The 22,808-nt window shown below is 43.6% G+C and overlaps 4 protein-coding genes across 4 annotated transcripts in view; 2 read left to right on the top strand and 2 right to left on the bottom strand.

Annotated features, from left to right (window-relative positions):
• Positions 1-12,031, top strand: part of LOC120953411 (uncharacterized) — a 37,922-nt gene extending 25,891 nt beyond the window's left edge. Inside the window, exons 15-29 of the mRNA XM_049607542.1 lie at positions 66-248; positions 634-873; positions 961-1,021; positions 4,769-5,285; positions 5,433-5,579; positions 5,655-5,787; positions 5,862-6,215; positions 6,296-7,783; positions 7,862-8,116; positions 8,505-9,043; positions 9,294-9,440; positions 9,512-9,644; positions 9,728-10,078; positions 10,144-11,631; positions 11,720-12,031. Of these exons, the coding sequence (XP_049463499.1) occupies positions 66-248; positions 634-873; positions 961-1,021; positions 4,769-5,285; positions 5,433-5,579; positions 5,655-5,787; positions 5,862-6,215; positions 6,296-7,783; positions 7,862-8,116; positions 8,505-9,043; positions 9,294-9,440; positions 9,512-9,644; positions 9,728-10,078; positions 10,144-11,631; positions 11,720-11,983 (6,300 nt within the window). The 3' untranslated portion in view covers positions 11,984-12,031. The remainder of the gene's footprint in view (positions 1-65; positions 249-633; positions 874-960; positions 1,022-4,768; positions 5,286-5,432; positions 5,580-5,654; positions 5,788-5,861; positions 6,216-6,295; positions 7,784-7,861; positions 8,117-8,504; positions 9,044-9,293; positions 9,441-9,511; positions 9,645-9,727; positions 10,079-10,143; positions 11,632-11,719) is intronic.
• LOC120947943 (uncharacterized) lies at positions 11,972-15,680 on the bottom strand. Its single transcript, XM_040363796.2, has 10 exons — positions 15,370-15,680; positions 15,153-15,236; positions 14,700-15,000; positions 14,536-14,618; positions 14,230-14,463; positions 13,927-14,164; positions 13,682-13,849; positions 13,213-13,610; positions 12,821-13,152; positions 11,972-12,756 (listed from the first exon to the last, which is right to left on the bottom strand). Exons 1-10 carry the CDS (start codon positions 15,434-15,436, stop codon positions 12,070-12,072), a joined length of 2,592 nt encoding a protein of 863 aa, XP_040219730.2. The 5' UTR covers positions 15,437-15,680; the 3' UTR covers positions 11,972-12,069.
• Positions 15,681-16,067: 387 nt separating this feature from the next.
• Positions 16,068-18,593, bottom strand: LOC120947944 (uncharacterized). Its single transcript, XM_040363797.2, has 7 exons — positions 18,289-18,593; positions 18,132-18,215; positions 17,781-18,060; positions 17,623-17,711; positions 17,454-17,551; positions 16,791-17,350; positions 16,068-16,728 (listed from the first exon to the last, which is right to left on the bottom strand). The coding sequence occupies exons 1-7, from the start codon at positions 18,359-18,361 to the stop codon at positions 16,122-16,124; spliced, it is 1,791 nt and encodes a 596-aa protein (XP_040219731.2). The 5' UTR covers positions 18,362-18,593; the 3' UTR covers positions 16,068-16,121.
• Positions 18,594-19,604: 1,011 nt separating this feature from the next.
• On the top strand, positions 19,605-22,354 carry LOC120951585 (uncharacterized). Its single transcript, XM_040370381.2, has 3 exons — positions 19,605-20,067; positions 21,304-21,766; positions 21,832-22,354. The coding sequence occupies exons 1-3, from the start codon at positions 19,818-19,820 to the stop codon at positions 22,277-22,279; spliced, it is 1,161 nt and encodes a 386-aa protein (XP_040226315.2). The 5' UTR covers positions 19,605-19,817; the 3' UTR covers positions 22,280-22,354.
• The last annotated feature ends 454 nt before the right edge of the window (positions 22,355-22,808 follow it).

Raw genomic sequence — 22,808 nt, 5'->3', positions numbered from 1 at the left:
TGCCGAAATACTCGAAGTACGTCGCAAAGCCCTCGTTAAGCCACGTCACGTCCCACCATTCGCAGGTGACCAAGTTACCGAACCACTGGTGGGCCAGCTCGTGCGAGATGATGCTAGCGATACGCTGCTGCTGCATGCTGGTAGCGTCCTCCTCAACGTACAGCAGGCTCGACTCACGGTATGTGATGAGACCCCAGTTTTCCATCGCACCGGCCGCAAAGTCGGGTATGGCCGCCATGTACATGCGCGTAATTTCCGGCACACTGTTGAACGGGTAGTCGACCCAGTTGCCTAGCGCTTTGAGTAGCTTCAAGCCCTCCTGCACACTGTAGTCGGTCTGGTTGAGGGCTTCGGGGCGGGCCAGCACTCCCATTACATCGCTGCTCTTCAATTCGTACGGTGCGACGATGAAGGCAAGTAGGTAGGTGGACATTTTCGGCGTGATGCCAAATGTGGCCAATGTTCGATTATATCTGAGGATAGTTATATAAGGATAAAAAAAACAGTTATATGACGATCACATCACGATTCGATATGTTTCTTTCGTACTCTTTCTTACCGTGTAGGAACACTGTTCACAATGGGCGTATTGGCGTAAACGTTGTACTCATCAGGCTTATAATCCAATTTCAGCGTAAAAGTCGTCTTGTACCTTGGTTCATCGAAGCAGGGGAATGCTCGGCGGGCTTCAGTCTGCTCAAACTGTGTCGATCCCAGCCACACCTGCTTGCCGTTCACTTTGAAGTAGCTTCGGTAGAATCCACCCATATCCTCTTCCATTCGGCCGACATAGTTCACGACAATGTTGTACTCCACGTTTTTCACCAATTCAGACGGCTTGAGGTTAAGCGTCCAAATTTGTGTCTCTTCGTTGTACGTTTCATTTACTTTTCCCACCGGCATACTGTTGCTTTTGCGCATCACTCTCCAGTCCGTAACGCTCATGTGGGCCTTGTGCAGTTTGATCTGTGTAACATTATCCTTCAGAACGGTGACCGCAATGGTAGTGGTGGCATCGAATGTAAACGCTTCCTTTTCCGGTTCGGGTTCGAAGTACGGTTTGATTTCGATATCGTAATGAGTGGGCCACACGTCATCGTTTAGTCGGTACTCCTCGAGCTGTGCGCGTGATTGGAGGTCAACCTCGTCAAACAACTGCAAATGCAACGGTGTACACGAGACGGTAGATTGTTGCAGATTGGCAAGCCCTAGAGACACCAAAATGACGATCTGCACGATCGTACCCATTGCAAGATGATAAATCGTGAGGACCTGTTGCGGAAAATAGCTGTTATTCTATGTGCTGGCTTTATGAATCCAAAAGCTATGATGAGCTTGTTCTAAGCTTTGTCCACCTTTTGTGTCTTGGCTCTACAACACTGACCCAGAAGTTTCACTATCACACTATTAACACAAACAATTGTCGGTGGCACGGCTTGCCCCCAATCCAATCAGTTTCACCAGTAACTGAACGAGCACTAGCACAATGTGTCACATTTATAAGGGCTCTTTACACTGAGCGCTAATTCAGTGATCGCAAGAATGTTAAGAATGGATCTTGAGCTCAGTCTGTTCTTATCAGTACTATAAATGCATTAAAAGTACCTATTGCACTCACTGTGAATCGCAAACTATCACTGGCAACAGTACGGGTGAATTGGAAGACGACTGCGTCTACGTAGATACATCCTATTCTTTTATCTTTTTGCAAGTTTCATATCATATCATATCGACACACTATCAGCATTTCACGGTACTCGAGTTTTTAATTTGTTATCAACCATAATGTTTTGGAGATATTTTTCAAAGTGTTGTGCCGAGACTTTTGGTATAGCTGTGATTCATCATGTCTGTTCACCACATTGACTCGCTCGATAAGAGTGACGGGACATTGCTTATTTTGTTGTTTAGAATACTAATTGAAGATTAAAGATGATTACACACATCTACCGCACAGAATAGCCGGTAATCTTTTTGTTGCATCAGCGATAAAATTGATTGAGCAGGTCTATTATGGTGTGAAATAAGGATTAAATGATAATGACAAAATTCACTCCCGTGTAACACAGATACACGCACAGATGCAGTTGGTAGATGTATATCAAATCAATCAACTTATTGACGGACTGATTGATTCATTATGCATTTTACACACTTGAAAATCCCCTTGGGAAGTTTGGAAAGCCCGAAACTTGGTCCGGATGACTCGTTCGGTAATGGATATGGAAGAATGATTGATTCATAACTCAGCAATCGAAGTTTTTCAGCAAAATTGAAATGGTAATATTGAAATCGTGCGTTACAAAATAACTTTTACAATAGAATCGAGCAATCGGTTAGAAAAAAAAACTTTTACAATAGAAGCTGGTGCACCTGGTGTGACTATCTCACATGATCGCTCGCGACTGGAGATGCTCCGACGGTAAGCTAACTTATTCATAGCTTGTCAAATGTCGCTGCAAATGGTGCTGCGCTTATCTTAGGCGGGACGATGTACGCTTAACCCATCTCCGGCAAGGGGTAGATTTTGCCGCGGGTGTCACTATGGTTAAACACTAAATGGTAATTAGCAGCAGTAAATATCGTAACCGTCGGCGTTCGACAGTTCACTTTTATATGAGGACGGTTTAGAACCAGGCAAGGTGGATGCATACACTCATGTTACAGGAAGGCATCATTTACGCCGTAAGCGTTTGGCAGTATGATATTTAGCTGACTAGAATGAGGATACTTAGGGTCGGTGGGGTTTACGAGTGACGAATTGTTTTCAGCCTCTGTATGTTAGAATAGGTTAGTTGTGAAGATAGATAGATAGAGAGAGAGAGAGAGAGAGAGAGAGAGAGAGAGAGAGAGAGACATGATGATCATACTCTGGAATGGTATGAATGTTTAACGGTTTTAAGGCGTTTTAAAAGGAAAATACACTGTAACATCATACTTCTAAGGTAAGTTGGATTATTTTCAATGTACTGTAAATGCAAGCTTACTGATATGTGAACTTTAAATGGAAAAGATAATTTATTTTGTATTTTGGATAATAACAGGGGCATTTTGAACAATACTTTTGTCATACAATTTCCAAACTTATCTTTCATAAGCAACTTTACTTAATGCCCATATAGCTTTAGGTAATGATTATAATTATTGCCTTTTGGGGAATTCCTATAGTTACGTTACGCGCATAAAGCTTGATTCATTTATAAATTGGGCACTTTGCTTTGCGTGTATCTTTAAAAAAATATGAAAAAAATCTTTGCTTTTACGAAAAAAATCTCGATCTTTTCTGTTAATACCTCCACATTAATACCTCGTTAATACCGGCACATAGCTGCTTAAGTCACTGTTCTGGCCAGTAAATTCCACCATTTCCTCATTGGTATGATGTCCTTAGTTACTGATCTTGTTTTCTTTAATATTTGTTTCTTTATTGCCCAATATCGGTCGAAACAATCGCCCTATTGGTCGAAACTGGGGATAATTTGGTGGATTCAGGGTTTATGATATAAATTTCATAGTATCTTATCGAAGGTGCAGTTCGTGCTCAACGGAAACCAAATAAAAGTTTACTTCCTATGTTTACTAAAAGTTTAAAAATAAAAGTAATAAAAGTTTACTTTCATAAGTTTGCTGTACAGCAAAACATCACAGAACAAACGTTGCACAGAATTTTATTCTGAGTTTGTGTCAAAATGTGTCAACCCCGATGGAGCAGCGATCACCCAGATGTTTCATCATGTACAGATGTTTCATCACGTACAGGATACATATAGGATTTCATTCCCGTCTCACAAGGTCATGAGCGTGGCAATGCATGATATTAAGCGAAATTTTGATCAAAAAATCCCCCCAAATTCCCCTTAAGGGGAACTCCCCACCGGTTAAAAACCGTTGCCGTAGAATATGTTGCTCTAAAAATTATTAAGAAGCAAATAAAATTCCATGCTACAAAAATTAGGAATTTTTACACGTTTTTTTGCACCACTTGCTTGCTGACTGTCATTTTGAATCATCCAGAAAATATCTAGTTATACATCTAGGTTAACAAGGGAAAATGACAATCATTGTTAAATAATGTAAGGACATAACGGTCTTCAAGCTGGGATTCCTTTGCTACTTTTTAAGCAGTCATAATCAAATAGTTTTTTTTCTTTTTACTCATAATTGAGTATTAACTTTGATTATGTACTAAAGATTTTACTACATTATATTATACGTTCCCTCAATGAACCAGCTGCTGTAGCTGTAGCTTATTAGCTAGATACTGGGGCACAATTTACACACTTGAATCAGTAATAGGCTTAATATTAACAATGTGGCGTAGCTAGTTCACAAGTTATCTTACGTTTCCAAGTCGTCTTTTGAAAAACTAGCACTGCCCGCAGTGTGTATGCTCGAAATGGGGATCGAACTGCATACGGTCTTGTGGGAACCAGCGTTTCTGCCGGTAGATAACTGCTCCAAAGCATACGTTATCAGATGCTATAAAATGGTTTGTTTATTTACTGCAACAGGGTGTTCACTATAGACATCACATTCATTGTAATTATAATCAGATGATAGCACGAAGTGCGCGTGGAATTCACCGGCTAACCGTGCTAATCTTGATAGGAGCAATAGGGCCCGGAATGTTTGTAAGTGTATGTGCTATCACAACTGACAAGTAAGCCAGATAAATGGGTCTCCGCGTAACCAGTAGAATACTGGAATAAGACAAAAGGCATAATACAAATGTGTTGAATGTCGTGTGTCAGCATCAGTGGGTTGTAAGACACTGTTGTGTCAAGGTGCTGTTGTACCATGGAGCGTTTACAAATAGTTAGTGTATTACTTTTCATTCCACTTGCGCTGTACTCCCGTGTGGACGGGACCAGCATAAGTTTGTTGCAAAATGAAGAAACAACTTCCGACAGCTATCGATTGCTGGCTGTATCCGAGCCGTTGTATTACGATCTGTACCTTGATATGACGGATGCCAACTTCTCCAACTATGCAGGATCGGTGGACATCACTATCAAGTATACCGGCAACGGCTCCATCTTTTCGTTGAATAGTGTGGATTTAGCGATAAACGAAGAGACCCTTCGCGTCGAACGGATGAATGGAACCAAAGTGCCTCTGGAATCGTTTACAGTTTCACGTCAGTTCGAACAGCTCTACTTCAATTGTACTGAAAAGTTAGAATCTGGCGCATCCTATAACGTCCATCTAGAATTTAATGGCACGATCAAGACAGATATTTTTAAAGGTGTTTACCGTAGCAGCTACCGGGTGGATGGTGAGATCAAGTGAGTATTGTTTGCATGATAAGCTAAAAATAGTCGTAAATGAAGATTAACAATCGAGGTACATGTAATACGTGCATAGTTACCTAGTGCCATTGATGTATTTGTCATTGCTGATAACGTGATTTACTATTTTTGTAATCTTCTCAGATATCTGGCAACCACATTCTTTGCCGCTACCTACGCCCGAACAGTCTTTCCGTGCTATGATGAACCCGGGCACAAAGCAAGATTTAACGTCAAAATTCGGCATCGATCGCATCATACGGCCCTATCGAACATGCCAGTAATCAGAAGGTATGATGTCGTTACAATAGTAGTAGTAAGCGTTGAATAGACTATAAATTATAATGTCAACATTTGCTTTTGTAGCACAATGATCGATGGTTATAGCGAAACGACTTTCGATACTACTCCCCTCATGTCAACCTACTTGGTGGCCTTTGTCGTATCGGAGATGAAAACGCTATCTTCAGTTAGTGAGCTGTTCCGGGTGTATGCACCGGTATGGACATTAGGTTTTATTGTTATTTACTCCGAAATGATGATAATATTTAACTGCATTCAAACTTATTGCAGGAAAACAAGGTCAACTACACGGTTTACGCACATGACTTTGCGGTACGAGCAGTACGTGCACTGGAGAACCATTTCGGTCGCCAGAATCAGATGCGGAAAATCGATCTCGTCGGTATACCTGACTTTGCGATGGGAGCAATGGAGAACTGGGGAATGATAACGTTCCGTGAAGACTATTTGATCTACCAAGATGAGGAAGAAACCACAGCCTTAGCAAAGCAAAAGATTGCATCGGTTATAACGCATGAGCTGGTGCACATGTGGTTCGGTAATGAGGTGACTCCCGAATGGTGGACCTATGTCTGGCTGAATGAAGGATTCGCCAACTTTTTCGAGTACTACATAACATCGCAGGTAAATAGCAATTCAATACTACATTACAGTAAAAATAGCGTTTTAAGGTTGTGAATCAAATGTACCACTGTTTATTACAGCTCGAGCCAGCGTGGAGATTGTGGGATCAATTTATCTTGGATAATGTACATTGGGCGCTATCCAAAGACTCGCATAGCTCTGTCCGACCGATGAATTACTATGCTACAGATCCTGCAGTTTTGAATGGATTGTACGACTATGTGGTTTATCAAAAGAGTGCTTCCGTTATACGGATGATACAGAACGTGATTGGATTCGATACGTTCCAGCAGGCTATCAATGATTACTTACGATCACGTAGTTATCTCACAACGAGGCCGCAGTATCTGTATACCAGCATTGAAAAGTTCCGTACAGTCGATCTTCCGGCCAGTGTTGAGGTCATCTTCGAAAGCTGGGCCAATACGCCAGGCTATCCCGTTGTAACGGTGTCCATCGATCGTACCACACGAACACTCACTGTATCTCAGAAGCGCTTTTGGATGCCGAACGAGATCGATACGCCACCCCAAAACATGTTGTTTTATATTCCCGTGAACTACGGCTCCAATGTACCCACGTCGACCGACTTTGAAGATACAACGCCTACATTCTGGGTGACACCACAGGATCCTACGGCAACCGTTTTCCTTGAGGCGGGAGTCGAATGGGTCGTAGTCAACAAACAGCAGACGGGGTACTATCGTGTGAACTACGACGATGAAAGCTGGCATAAACTGATTGAGGTACTAAATAGTGATCAGTTTGAGGATCAGCTGCCCGTAATCAATCGAGCACAGCTAGTAGATGATGTGGCCAACCTTGCTCGGGCAGGTGAAGTGGGATACGATGTAGCACTGTCCCTGATGCAGTATCTGGAGCGTGAAACGGAATACATCCCATGGGCCACGGCGTACAATGCGTTGCAACATCTAGATCGAATGTTCTCTAGCCACAAAGAATACAATCGATTCGAGAACTATGTAGGAATGTTAGCCTCGCATGTGTTTAACGAAATGAATCTATTTGATACTGAAAGCCATCTGAATCGTTTACATCGTGACAAGTCCGTTTACTTGGCGTGTTATTTCGGTGTTGAGGCGTGCTTGGATGCTGCAACTAAAATAATAGAAGAAGCACTTGCCGAGGAAACGTTAAACATTCCCAAAGAATTGCAAAACGCCGTCTTTTGTGCATTGCACAAATATGATCTGCTCGTTGAAGGAGACTATGGCTTGGAGATTTTCCAAAAATACTGGCTAGCGACAGATCAATACCAGCCGTTGATGGATAAGTTTATTAATGCGTTGGGATGTTCCCGCAATCTGGCCATGAACGAGTTCTATCTACAAATGATTGAAATAAATGAAACCGCACTTCCGATCACGGTGAGCATGAAAAATAACATCCTGAACAGCATGATTAAAGGAGGTCCGGCAACACGGAGTGCAGCGTTCCGCTATGTGAGTGTACGATTCGATACAGTTTCAAACATGCTCAATCATGAGCTTTCGGCGATGTTTAACGCTCTAGGTGACAGTGTTAACTCTCCAAGGGAGTACGATATGGTACGTAAAATGATAAAATGATTGAAGGAATGATGGACTACATTGCTTAATACTTCATTGTATTTATTTACTCAACAGCTGAAAGAGCTCATACATACTCACCAAACATCGTTGAATCCTTCATCGATGCAGGCAGCAACTCGTGCTCTTGCACAGGCAGAAGAAAATCTGCACTGGATTGCGAAACATTCTGGCGTTATTGCGAAATGGCTTGTTGAGCAAAACTTTGAAGGTGACGACGACGATGACAGCGGTGCAGAGGCTATTACTTCTGAAGCAGGTTTGTTCGTGCTGTTAGGGATTATATCAATTTCACTGCAGATGGTAGAGTATTAAATGAAGGCACAACTCGCGACGGGTTAGGCTTATCTAACTATCGTCACTTTGTCACGGCAAAATAAAACATTGCGAAGTACTAAGAGATATATTTGCTGTTTATTTTGTGTTAATAATGGCAAACAAGCAAATAAAAACTCAAGAGTGTTACAACAGTACAAACTTATCTAAACTATGGCTGATCTTGCACCCACTGAACAATAATGCTATCGATAAAAGTAGCCGGCAGGGCATGATAACATGCTATCTGGAGGAGTCTTCTTACAGATAGGAAACGTACCAGACGATTGCATTGTGATCCTGATTGCCTATCGACTAATCTATCCGGCCACGAGTGTTTTACCGCATCAATAAATAGCCTCTAGCCGATGAGGCTAGGAAGTAGCTATTTCGGTTGCGCGTGACGCAGTCCCCAATTAGGTACAGTCCCATAAAGATGTTCCGTACTGCGCTAAGCTTGGCCGCCTTCTGGCTGCCATTAATTCTTGCATCTGCTCCGGTGGAAATAGTGGAAAAAGTAGCAACCAGTCGTGATGCGCATGATGACAGTCGCTACCTGTTACCGAAAGTGTCGGAACCGATCAATTACAACCTTTTCCTGGACATTACAAACTACGATTTCTACTCGTACAACGGAACGGTAGAGATAACATTTCGCTATACAGGCGATCAGAACCATTTCTATCTGAACAGTGATGGGCTGGTGATCGCGACCGAAAGCATTAAGGTGACAGGGCCGGACGGTACCGATGTACCAGTTGCAAATGTAATATACATGGAGGAGTTTGAGCAAATATATTTTGGCTTTAGAGATCGGCTGCAGACGCGGGAGCAGTACAAGATTGCGATAAGCTTCCTGAATAATATTGGCACTGAACTAAAAGGATTGTACAGAAGTAGCTACATGGCTGGGAACACAACAAGGTGAGTTACGCATGAGATGGTCTAAACATAGACAAGAGTCGTTGAATAGATGTTGAAAGATACATCCTAAGAGCAGTTATGAAGCTTTTCAAATTGCTGGCAACGCCAATCAGTGCAACCAATATGCCAGTCATCATCTTTTTCATTAGCGTATCTATGTTTATTTATCGTGCTTTATCATGCTTTACTAACAACATGACGTAATTGTGATGTAAGAAACATTTTACAAACCTTTTATCATATTCTGTAGGTATCTTGCTACAACCCATTTCGAGTCCACGTATGCTAGGAGCGTATTTCCATGCTACGATGAACCATCGTACAAGGCAACGTTCAACGTAAAGATCCGTCATCGGTCCGAGTATAGAGCCCTGTCTAATATGCCAGCAATAAATAGGTATATTAAGCTAGGGTATTCTTCTTTAAAGTTATTATATAGTGATCCAACTGTGCGATCATTCATTTCAGCGTAACGGTAGGAGATTATACGGAAACAACGTTCGACACTACACCTCTAATGTCCACCTATTTGTTGGCTTTTGTCATCTCCGACTTTAAAACGTTATCTCACGAATCCGACCGATTTAGAGTGTTTGCTGCAGTAAGTACTATATCAGGAGGAGAGACAAGTTAATAGATTAGAAACATGTTTTTATTTTATTTTATTGTATTTTATTCAAACAGGAAAGCAAGGTAGCTCACACTGGGTATGCGTTGGAGTTTCTTGGCAATTCGTTACGTACACTCGAAAACTTTTTTGGACGCCAGTATCAGCTGCCGAAAGTAGATCTCATCGCTATTCCCGATTTTGCGATGGGCGCCATGGAGAACTGGGGCCTGATAACGTTTCGGGAGCAGTACTTAATCTATGAGGAAGGTGTAACGACAGCCCGTACGAAGCAAAACATTGCTGATCTCATTACGCACGAGCTAACGCACATGTGGTTCGGTAACGAGGTTACTCCCGAGTGGTGGACGTACTTATGGTTGAGCGAAGGCTTTGCTAGATACTTTGAATACTACATAACATCACAGGTAATGAATCAGATTTTTGTAAAATATGTTATTGTACCACATGTTTTTTGTTCAACGACTTTCAGCTCGAGCCTACCTGGAACCTCTGGCAGCAGTTCATCGTGAACAATGTCCACTCGGCGCTGTCACAAGACTGTAACAGCAACAATCGAATGATGAGTTACTATGCAACGGATCCGGCGGTACTAAATGACCTGTTTGATTACGTCGTGTACGCAAAGAGTGCTTCCGTTATACGGATGATACAGAACGTGATTGGGTTTGATACCTTCAGGCAGTCTCTTAACGATTACTTACGATCACGAAGTTATCTCACAACGAGGCCGCAGTATCTGTATACCAGCATTGAAAAGTTCCGCACAGTCGATCTTCCGGCCAGTATTGAGCTCATCTTCGAAAGCTGGGCCAATACGCCAGGCTATCCCGTTGTAACGGTGTCCATCGATCGTACCAAACGAACACTCACTGCATCTCAGAAGCGCTTTTGGATGCCGAACGAGCTCGATACGCCACCCCAAAACATGTTGTTTTATATTCCCGTGAACTACGGCACCAATGTACCCACGTCGACCAACTTTGAAGATACAACGCCTACATTCTGGCTGACACCGCAGGATCCTACGGCAACCGTTTCCCTTGAGGCGGGAGTCGAGTGGGTCGTAGTCAACAAACAGCAGACGGGGTACTATCGTGTGAACTACGATGATGAAAGCTGGCATAAACTGATTGAGGTACTAAATAGTGAACAGTTTGAGGATCAGCTACCCGTAATCAATCGAGCACAGCTAGTAGACGATGTGGCCAACCTTGCTCGGGCAGGTGAAGTGGGATACGATGTAGCACTGTCCCTGATGCAGTATCTGGAGCGTGAAACGGAATACATCCCATGGGCCACGGCGTACAATGCGTTGCTACATCTAGATCGGATGTTCTCTAGCCACGAAGAATACAGTCGGTTTGAAACTTTCCTACGTACCATCACAGGTTGCATGTATGAAAACATTCTACTAACTGGCCCGATGGATCAAATCAGCCGACTACATCGCGGGAATACCGTGTACTTAGCATGCTACTCTGGCGTGAAGAAATGTTTGGATGACGCGCACGCACTAGCTAATAAAGCCGTCCAGGATTCATCGTTCACCATACCTGAAGAAGTACAAGCGTCAGTGTTCTGTGCTTTGCACAAGTATCCAAGCGCAACACTCAACGTCCAGACCGATTTATTTGAAAAATATGTGACATCAGCCAACAGTCCCGAGGATTTGGATATGATTAACCGGTTCCTGGCTAGCGTGGGATGCGCTCGTAACGAAACTATTATGGAATATTACCTCACGCTTTCGGCATATAATTATCCGGGGCTTCCCGTGACGGCCGGACAAAGGAGTCAAATCTATCTCGGGCTAATCAACGGTAGCCCTGGAACGCGCCAGGCCGCATTGCAGTACTTGTACGAGCATTTTTCGACCGTCACATACTTGCTGACCTCCGTGACCCCGATCTTTACTGAGTTGGGCAATCGTATCAATACGCGATTACAGCACGAAGTGGTACGTTATCTCGGCGCCCTTGGCATCTGATGGTCATCTAATTTTATTGAAATGTTTTATTTTCTTGTTTGATCTACTTTTCCTGTAGCTTAAAAACATTGTGGACGAGTACGGACACATGTTAACAACGGCAGCGAAAGCCGCCGCAGATGCAGCCCTTGTGAAAGCCGAACAAAACATTCGCTGGATAGAGAAACACGCTGAAAGCATCACTTCCTGGTTGGTGGAGCAGGACTATGAGGGAACTACTGCGCAGCCACCCGGTGGTGGAGCTGTTGCCTATTCCGTAGGTATAGCTGTTGCATTCGGATGTGCAATTTTGCAGATTTCGTCAAATGTGTTGATTCGTTAAAAATGTTATTCAGCGTGTAAATAAACTATTCTGTAACAGCACCGCCAATGATATTTTGATACTCTTCCCTTTCCTTACTAAATCGTTTAGTTTACAACAGCATGTTGCGCCTCAACAGTAATAATATTTTTTATCCACCCATAGTACTCACTAATTCGTTGGTAAATATGGTAAAATGTGTTTCTATCCTCCTCGTCGCCATCGGTTTGTCGAGCTATACGACCCGATCCATACATTCCCACCAGATAGGTCACTTGATATTCGTTGACTCCCTGTGCAAAATGACTTACTAGGACATTGCTGGCATCCTCTTGGAAGAATAAAGAACGCTGATAGTACTTTCTGTCGTGCTGCACACACAACTGCAGGCCGGTCACATTAGAAACGGGATCCATTCTCAGGCATGCCTCGTTGTACAGTGGAAAACCGTTCTGATGATGCTTTACTTTTTCTTTTCCTTCAATGTACACCTCCTCCAATCTCAAAGGTGTATGTGTCTGATTATGCCATAAACATGCAGGGATAGTTTCATTGTTGACCGTAGCCACCGTAGCTAGCTTCAACAGTATCAGATTAAACTCTGTCGATACGTTGCTGTACTCCGGGTGCATGAATGTGCGCTGGATAGCGATAGTTTGCAGCGTACTATTGCCCAACACAACCGTAACGTTATCCTGGGCTATGCTTTGATAGCAAGAAGCAGTAGTTAGGACGAATTGCTTAGCTACCAGCGTACCGTTGCACGATCGTTCGCCACTGCCTTGGATAAAAGCCTGTGGATGGAACGTTGGGCGAATGAGCAGAATGTTCACAATCCACACAAAGCAGAACACTTACCATGTACGGATAGGTTGGGAAGTTATCCACATCGTAGGGAGACTTGTTTTTCCTAAACTCATGGTACAGATGCTTACAACTGTCAATCTCCTCGATCGCTTGCGATAGTTGCTCACGATGTTCCTCGTCTCGTAACACATTCTCAGCCGTGCAGCACACAACCATCTCATTCTGCTTGCCAAACGAGCAGGAAGACGATGGGCTAACTGGCTTACCCTGCTTAGCTTCCTGGTCAAGCTTCGGACAGTATCGCAGACTAACACAGGTACCTTCAGCTCCGTTGTCATTCTGACAGCGATCTCCATAGTACTTGGTATCGTCTTCATAGTGAACTAAAAACGGGAACACGCGAATAAATCCCTGGATCTGTATGAAATTTTCAAATTTCTTACCTTTAGTTGCATGAACAATACTATCGATCCACTGCACGTACGGTGCTATTTTGGTGTACACGGTCGGCAGATTAAAGCCACAATTTTCTCCCTTGCTGTTGATCGCGAAGATATAGTCGAAATAACGACCAAGCGCGTACAGGGATCGAGACATGGCAGATCCAACGCTGTTGTGGCAACTTTTCGGGGATAGCGCCGTTGGGAATCCGGCACAGAACTGATGTTGTGGCACCTTGTCCAGGCACTCGTCGTACACATTGGCCGTAGCGAAGAACTGATTCGTGCGAACGGACTCATCGTCGCTTTCGTTAAACGGCACATATCCATTCGTTTGGTACTCATCGACTGGCAGCTTGTCCCACGGCCAGATACATGCTGGCAGAACCGTTTTGTTAAATCTGTAATCGCAATTTTTGAAGAATGTTTAAACATTTGGCCAGTTTGATTTTTGGTCGCGGTTAGTGCTTACGTGTAAAGAGGCTTCACTATTTCCAGCAGCGCAACATCATTCGCTAGGGTAGCTGCATCAAACTCTGGGTGATAATGTATCTTTTTTGCTTCGGTTCGAACCCGAATCGAGTTCTCTTGCACCGGGTAGTAAACATTATACTGACCCATTTCAATGGTATAGCCATCGCTATAAGGTATAAATTGTAAGAAAATATTAGCAAAAAAAGGCAAGCCTCAATCGCTACGAACTGCTGATACACTTACACTTCATATTGTCGCAAGCAGTTGGCAGCAGTTAGAACAAATTTTGGTGCTATAAGCGATCCATAGCAGTGACGCTTCGATCCCGTTTCGGCTGTTTTCGGAACGATACGTACTTTGTACTGCTCGATGTTAGTGCTCGACAATCGACTCTTGGAGTATTGGACCTGCACGAAATTATCGCTCCTAGAAGCCATCGAGTCCTCGTAGTCACGGAAATCGCTATACTTCGAGGTACATTCTATAAGATAAGCGTGAAAGTAGAAATTCATTCGAATTATGGTTTGATTGTGTTCCATTACTTACCTGATGGTAGAATTTTGTATCCAAGCACTTCTTCCATCCAGGGAATGTAGTTTAACACAGGTAAAGCTAAACCTTCATCGTCCGATCCGAAGGTGAACACGAACGGATGCATACGATAATTTGCAATGGCACGGGTTTGTAGTACTCCGCCCGTTTTGAGCAGAGCCATTAAACATTCTTTACGATTTTGGAAAGTACATTTGGTTTCCTCCCGTTTCAAGCTACCATTAGATGCTATAAGAGTAAAAGCAAGCAAATTAGTTTTCTTTTTTTTTGTCTGCATATCTTATTTAATCTCATCCGTACCAAGGTCTATTAGTTGAATCTTTTCGAATCCATCGTCAAACGAAGAGTCCCAAAAACATGCAGGTACTGCTAAATGTGTAACACTGAAAGGGAGATAAAAAAATGATGATGAAACATTAATTATAAAATAATTTTCATATTTTCAAATGCTGCTAGCCACTTACGTGATGGATTCGTTCAGCCGAAGCAGCGTTACATTATACTCGGGGTGAGGAAACTGTTCGATCGCGCTAATCAAGGGCAGTGTTTCATTGGTAAGTTTAATCTCTGGCAGCGTGCCCTCCTCCGACGACGTACAGTCCGCCGTAGTTAGAACGTGCGATTCGTCCACGATCAGGCCGACACAAGTCACCTCTCCGTACTGTACTCGTACCGTGTGGCTGTACGTTTTGTCAACGTAACGATCGACGAATATTGAGCTGGCCAAAGCGAATCCTCCGTGCTGGTAGATGGTGTATGGACAATCTGTGTGATAAAAAGGTGGAGAGGATGTTGTGTTAGCAGTCACAAATTGCACCTATCGCGTAGACACTCGTTCTAACGTAATTAAACAGTGTGATTTGGAAATTCCATGCAAGCAGCAAACAACGACGTTAAGCTATTAGTATGCACATTACCTTTAACACTGCGTTCCACATTTGGTACGAGCGTATCTAACGCTTCAAGCTCAGATGCTCTCTCGGGAAAGAGGTAGCCGGAAGCTGTTTGGGGTGAAAAGAAATTATTTACCAAGTGTCGTTCCACATTTTCACTGTTCTCTCTCCTTGGTTCAAAACTTGTTTTTGCAAGTCGTTTTTTTTTGGATATTCGTTTATTGGGTTTCACTTTTCGTACCTCCAACCACAAAGCACACCACTGCTATGGCACGAAACACTGCGGAATGGAATCGAAGCTCGCCCATTGTGAAGTATATTGAAGATCGACAAAATCAATATGATCCCGCAAACAACTGACGGTAGCTACGGTTACCGGCAGACTGCCAGAGGTTCCTTTAAATACGAGATTAGCACCTTCGCACGCTTTCGAGCAGTTTTTAAGAAAAAAACCTGATCTTGGGTATTTCTAGCAACAGGGGTTTTGCCCTGTTCGCTATGGTCACAGAGTTCACCACCACATTGCCGCGAGACGAGCACAACGACTGCTTTCGTGCAGTGTACGGCAAAAGGTCTTGGAAGCTGAACGTTCTATCGTTCGGTCGCGTAAACGGAAGGGGAGAAAACGTAAACATAGCGTATGGGAATTGGAGGGCATAGTGGGGACTCTTTTTGTTGGTGTTTGTGATGCTGCATCATAATAGATGCACGACCGATCGATGTATAATCAAAACAAACAGCAGTACGAGACCGGCTTTAATCAGTGCGTCGATGCGAAGCGCGATCGCTTCGAATGATCTTGAAAGAGACGGAAGAGAAGCGAGTTCATCCGCACTAAACTAGTTTGTAGGAACTTCCCCGAAAAGCTTTTAATCAGAATCATGAATAACCTTGAAGGTGTGGTAAAAAATGGGTTGTAAATAATTCTCAAGATGATAATTAATTAAAAACATAGTTGCTTATTAAACGTTATATTTTTCCTGCATTTTAATTTTAAAAAATGGTATGAATTATTTGTCCTTCCATATCCTGTGCCATCAGATAGAGCTGAGCTCTGATCCACGGGTAGTACTCGCTTACTCGCGTATAAATCGCCGGACGATGCTGAGCACACTGGGCACCGTTGCTGTAGATGCCGACCACGAAGTTTACCGGGCGCCAGTCTGACGTCATGTACACTGTACCGTACAGTCCGGTGCCTGATTCTGCACAAGCCGTTGGCTCATCGCCACAGTACGAAATGTCCGTATCGGGCAATACGCATGCCTCCGTTAGCGTAAGGTTGGAATAGTACTTCAGACGACAGTCGATGTAGTACAGTGGGTTCACCGTATCAGCGATGATGGCGTCCGAGGCGGCATCGTAACCGGTTGAGATGAGCTGGGCAGGCATTCGATCCTTTTCGGGCCACATACAGGCCGGTACAGTGTGCTCGGTAATCGCGACCGGTGCGTCGAGTGCTAGCAGGGCGATGTTATAATGATTAGTGTGATGATCAAACATCGGATGAACCACAGTGGAGACGACGCTACGTGTTTGGTTGAGCCATTCGTCCTTTCCGGTAGTTCCCAGCTGTACCGTAATTATCTTAGACTTGACGCTGCAAAACGGGGATTTAAATTAACGTCGTGAAGGAAGGGGTCTTTGGAACTTCCAACTCACCGTAACACGCACTGGGCCGCGGTCAGTACGAACTGCTTCGCGATCAGTGTTCCGACACATTCCACCTTGCCCTCGTCGCCCAGTATAAGCGCAAGTTGCGAGTGAAGCTGCTGCTCCTTGGTCGTGCGGCGGTGCACATCGTACAGCTCGTGGCAGTGCTCAATCTCACGCCGGATGCTCTGCAGCTTTGCCTGCTTGTCGTCTGCCTTCAGCATGTCGTCGGGCGTGCAGCAGTTGAGCACATCGCCCCCTTCGAAACCGCACTGCTGGAGGGCGGCCAAATTGCGCCCCTTGCCCTTCAGCTGCCGGTAGACCTGGGGGCAGGCTTCGAGGCGCAGGCAAACACCTTCCTTATCATCTTTCGTGATACACTTTTCACCCAGTCCGGCGTCCGGGATCGCGAACAAAATTCGGTCCAGCGCAATCACATCGCGAATCCAGTCGGCGTACAGTGACACCGGCACCAGCTGCTGCTCCTCGTTGCAGAACAAGCTGACCACCATCGGGTGCATGGAGTATTTGTCCATATCACGTATTTGCAACAGGCTGCCCGTTGGGTTCTTGGGTGGAGCAATGGCAAGCATAGCAAGAGCAAATGAAGGTGAATGTTTGAGACGTATTTGGAATGAGCCTTTTTCGAGGCGACAATCAAACAACACTTACCCTTTCGCACCATTGGGCAAAGGTTGTTTTGAGGCAATCTTCCTGCGTCGATGCCAAGCAGACGGTCGTATTTTGAATGAGATTTCCAAGCTTAGTACCTGGAAATGTAAGAATGAAAGAGAATATTTGTTAAAATGTTACAAATCTCGCTGTAAAGAGCAGAAATTACCGAAAGCGATATCTTGCACTTTGGAGTAGGAGATAACATTATCCTTTGGCCAGAGACAGGCGGCCGTGTTTTCCTGGGGCAGTCTGTATCTAAAGATGAGAATCAGTACCGTTTGCAATCAATTTAAATCACACCAAAAAAGCCGCATTCAAACATACTCGGTTGTTCCATTAATTCGCAACAGAATTGGCGCCTTTCCGCTGGTCACGTTCAGTGCCTTGTAGTTGGGATATACCAACCGATCGGCGATCGGTAGATTGAAGTTGTTTTGCAGCTGCACCTGAACCGATTTCCAGTCTTCCGGCACACATTCTGCGGTCGATAGTAGATAGTAGTCGTTTATCAACACTCCCAGACAGGTGCTGCTGTCATTTTTCTTGATGAGCGCAACGTGACAATAGTCGCTGTACACCGTCCGGAGATACTTCAAGGGACACTCTTAAACATATAAACATTAGGAACAAAAATGGTAACCCTAACGATATTTTACACATCACTCGAAAACTCACCATCGATCTCAATGTGCTCGTAGGTCATAAAGCGGTTCCTAAAGTCTTGCAGCATCGATCGTCCATCGTACTCCTGAGGATTGGCTGTGGATGAAGAATGAGCAATGAATCATAGAGGAGTAAATTGCGCATAAGGCTAACGAATTGCTGTACTTACAACTTTGCGCTGCGCTAATGATCACCAACACCAGTAGCGCTGCTAACCAACCCCACCGATACACGCGGCTCATGTTACTCTCGCTAAGCCGTGCTGGAATAAAACTTGTTCCCTCAACAACTGACTGGATTAGACTGCGCTGAACGACGATTCGATTCTACAGCGTGCCACCTTGTCTTCTTTCGCCCGAACAACTTATCGCTCCAAAGTTCCCCATCCAAGGTGTATCCCATTATGCATCCCTACCACAAAGCGTGGACCTGTGTGAACCCCACGCCGAGCGAACGATCGCTGTGATTCTAACTGAAAAAACAAACAAAACGGAATACAAAAATATAATCGGACCTGCGTGAATGATGATAATATTTCAAGTATTATGGAACATACTGGGCTGCAGCTGGATGAGCGAAGTGATCTTCTTTTGGCTCAACAACCGAAGGAGCGAAGTGATATAGAATGGAAATAAAAAGTTATTAAAATAAAGGGGTTCAGCACCTTTGTTTTGTTGGATATATCTGGAAATCCCTAATCGGCTACGGATTTCCCCAAAATGTTATTTCTTTATTCAGTGGCATTAATTACTTTAGTATGCAAGAGATCTTTCATCGGTTGTATAATTCGGGTTGTTTAACTATTGTTTGTTGAATGTAAGTCAATTTAGTTTTTTTATTTATACACAGCAATCTTTTCTTTCAAACAAAGTTTAATTTTTAATTGTAAAATATTTTTAATTTACTAATAACACATTTTAATATTTTCATGAAATTTTTATAATGGAATATTTAAATTGACCATAAACATAAACTCAAGAAAGTGAGAGCAAAGTCAGCCAATACATAGTAATAGAGATAAAGCACAGATTAGCAAGAGTAGAAAAACGTGTTATGTAAACAATTCAACAAATTAAGATAAAAATGCAATAGAATTTTAAAGTAAGCATTAAACCATTAAAATTGGAATTTTTAATTTTGACCATTAACTAATTTGTATTGATACTTTATTATTATTAAACAACATTTTTGTAACTCAAATAAAGATTACAAAATAAATAAATCAATCTGGAAGTCAATACGATCATTAAACAAATTGCATTTCTTTCCTAGCTTTCCCTCATACATCTGTTGACAACATAACAACATGTTTATGCTGCATGATCTCTCGGCATAACTTCCCCGGCTAAAGCCGATTCGTTTGTTTGCTCCGTAGAGTTGAGCACTTGAAGTAGCATTTAAGGCCATGCTTGAAAACACCAACACCCAGTAAAAACACGCACCGCAATATACATCACCCAAGGCTAGCCGTCTTGTGACTTATCAGCCGTTTGGCGTACAGATTTCGCATACGCGTCATGCCCTTGTTGTGTGTGAGTGTGTGTGTTGGTGCCGTATCGTAAACAGTGTCCATCTGACCGGCCCCTAAGCTTCGTACAAACGGCCTGTACAGCCCAGTGTAGCAAGTGCCAGTGCCGGTGAACGGTGCCAGTGTCGTCTATTGCCCAGGAACACCACACTACAAAGTGCGAACTCATCATGTACGCTTCGGTAGAAACGGGTGGTGATAATGGTACCGCGGACCATGTGCGTGTGGTCGATTTTCGCTCTGACACGATCAGCGTGCCGACACCGAGCATGCGCCAAGCCATGTTCACCGCCGTGGTGGGCGACGACGTGTATGGGGAGGATCCGACCGTGCGCCAGCTGGAGCAACGATCGGCCGCCCTGTTCGGCAAGGAGGCGGCACTGTTTGTGCCGTCCGGCACGATGGCTAATCTGTTGGCGAGTAAGTGCAAGTGATTTAAATTGAACGAAATTGAATAATAAGTTGCCCATAATAGCACTTTTGGGGGTTTTATAGGGAAAGTTAGCTAAACAAATTTGAAACAAATAGCGTTAGTTAAGCATTCCATAGGGAACACTTGGTACGTTGGGATATATTGATGTGTTTAATAAGAAACTGAACACAAATAGTTTCATAGACAATATTGCTAACAACATGTGCCAGATATGATTGTTCATTTAATCTGTGGCATTGATAAATTGCGAGCAGAATTGAATTGTCGGTAGATTTTGGGCTGCAATGTTGGCTTGTTTCTATGCTGTAATCATTTTCGTTATCTCAAGTCAATAAGACAATGATGATGCTTCCATGCGTTTAATTAGAACAATTGGAGTTAAATACAGTAAATCTTCAAGGGTGTAGATACTAAAGTATAGTATATTTTGAAAATACAACATACAAAATTGTACAAATTTATGTACGGTACAGTTTGGATTCGATACACTTGGAATTGCTCAACATAAACATTAATAATAGCAAAACGTGAATCCTATGTAGATGAAATGCAAATGTAACTACGAACTAATGATTATTGGTTCAAATAAGGGGAAAAAGCAACCATTTTAGCAGAAAAAAGAGTAGCACGTTGTTTGCGAGCCTTACTTTGCCATCCATTCGTTATTTTGCCCATGATATGCAGAACTGATTGTCGATTTCAATAATTGCTATCAGTGGATCCAGGTTCTAGGAAGGAAAATGAGCGAGTAAATATACCTGGCAAAGAGCCTTGTAGGGATTACGAACTGTAGTTTGCAGAACACTGCACTAGATCGTTCTAACGCCCATCGAAATGATTATCGATTCTAACAATTGCTTTGAGGCGATTGTATCACTCTGTTCAGGCTATCTAGTATTTGCTGTGTGCAAATAAACGAGAATGAAGGTTTAAATCGGCTCTTAGCTGCCTAGATGGCGGGTTGTTCACTCCTAATAATGAAGAATGGATACGTTTTTGTTACTTTTAAAAACTGATTAGTTTACGTTTAATTAAAAGTTAATTTAAAAAAAGAGAACCCCAATAACTTCTTTTCATTTGTTAGGGATTTATTTCTTAACAGAAAGACAGAAAGTGTTTCGAACCGTTTGAATTGCTCAGTCAGTGATTTAAATTGAGCTATTTGCTAGCTTTTCCAACAATAAATTATACCATTTTGTTTTGCCTCCTTTCCCTTTTCCCAGTGATGGTTCACTGCTCGCGCCGCGGCACGGAAGCCATCGTGGGCGATATTGCGCACGGGTTTCTCTACGAGCAGGGCGGCGCGGCACAGATCGCGGGCGTGCTGCTGAACACGATCAAAAACAACCCCGACGGGACGTTCTGTTTGAACGAGCTAGTGCGCAAGTTCCGCGGCTTTGACGTTCACGAGCCGAACACGGTGCTGGTGATGGTGGAGAATACGCACAACATATGTGGAGGCAAGGTGCTTCCGTTGGATTGGCTCGAGAAGCTCGCCGCGATCTGTCGCGAGAAGGGTGCCAAGGTGCACATGGATGGGGCCCGCGTATTTAATGCCGCCAGTTACCTGAACTTGCCCGTTTCGCGCATCGTGCGGGACGTTGATTCGGTGTGTTTCTGCCTGAGCAAGGGACTGGCCTGTCCCGTTGGATCCATCCTGCTCGGAACGAAGGAGTTTATCAAGGAGTATGTGACGGTGTGTGTGTTGGAAATGGCAGCAATGATAATGATCTGAATTCTATCATTTTTAGGGCACATCGTTTGCGGAAAGCTTTGGGCGGTGGAATGCGCCAGGTTGGATTTCTGGCTGCCGCTGGGCTGTGTGCGTTGGATGAGATCGTTCCCAAGCTGAAGGATGACCATGCCCGCACGAGACGGGTCGCGGAAGCCATCGATCAGATGGGTAGTCCTATATTCAAGGTAGATTTGGCCAATCTGCACACCAACATCCTGATGGTGGAGATCCTGAGTAAGCAGGTACACTCGAGCGATTTCGCCCATCGATTGGCCACCGTGGTACCGGGCGAAATGGAAGCGGGTGTGGTCGATGCGGATGGCAAGGGCATTGCGGTGAAGGTGAGTGCACGCGATTGGACGTTCGCGCGCATCGTCATCTACACCAACATTACGGATGAGGACGTCGAGTTGGCTATCAAAAAGATTCGCTATGTCGTGGCAGAATATGAAAAAGAGTTATAAAAGCAGTGATGTAGACTGTTGACGGTGTTCATGTTTAGAGCGATGGAAAAATAAATTTGCAAATAGGAACGCTAATCTGTGTCCAAGATGATGGGTTGGTAAACATGGATTACCTCCATTGGTCTGTTTACAGTTTAGCACGACGGTGCTGTAATGGTAAGATTGCCAAGAGATCGCCCGTAAATACAGTCCCTGGTTGAAACGTCTATTCCGAACTAGCTGCACCTCTCATTTCTTTCACTTCTCAACATTTTGTGCCCCATCTGAGAGGCGTTTGTCATCGTCCCTGGTGAGAGTTTTGATCAACATAATCATGACATGCCCATGCGTTTGCAGACGATTCCGAACGATTCTGGACGATTTCAGGTGATTACGTACTACTACGATGGTTACTGATGTATCCTACGATTCCGGAGGATTATGATGATTCTGAAAGATTCCGTTTAATTCCGATGATTTCTATAATTTCGACGGTTCCAACGTTATGATGATTCTAGAAGGTTTGGAATGATTACAACAGTTTCTGGAC

Source organism: Anopheles coluzzii, chromosome 2 (assembly GCF_943734685.1).
Source record: "Anopheles coluzzii chromosome 2, AcolN3, whole genome shotgun sequence".
In the NCBI taxonomy this organism is placed as follows: Eukaryota; Metazoa; Arthropoda; class Insecta; order Diptera; family Culicidae; genus Anopheles; species Anopheles coluzzii.
This window is presented reverse-complemented; position numbering and strand designations above follow the sequence as displayed.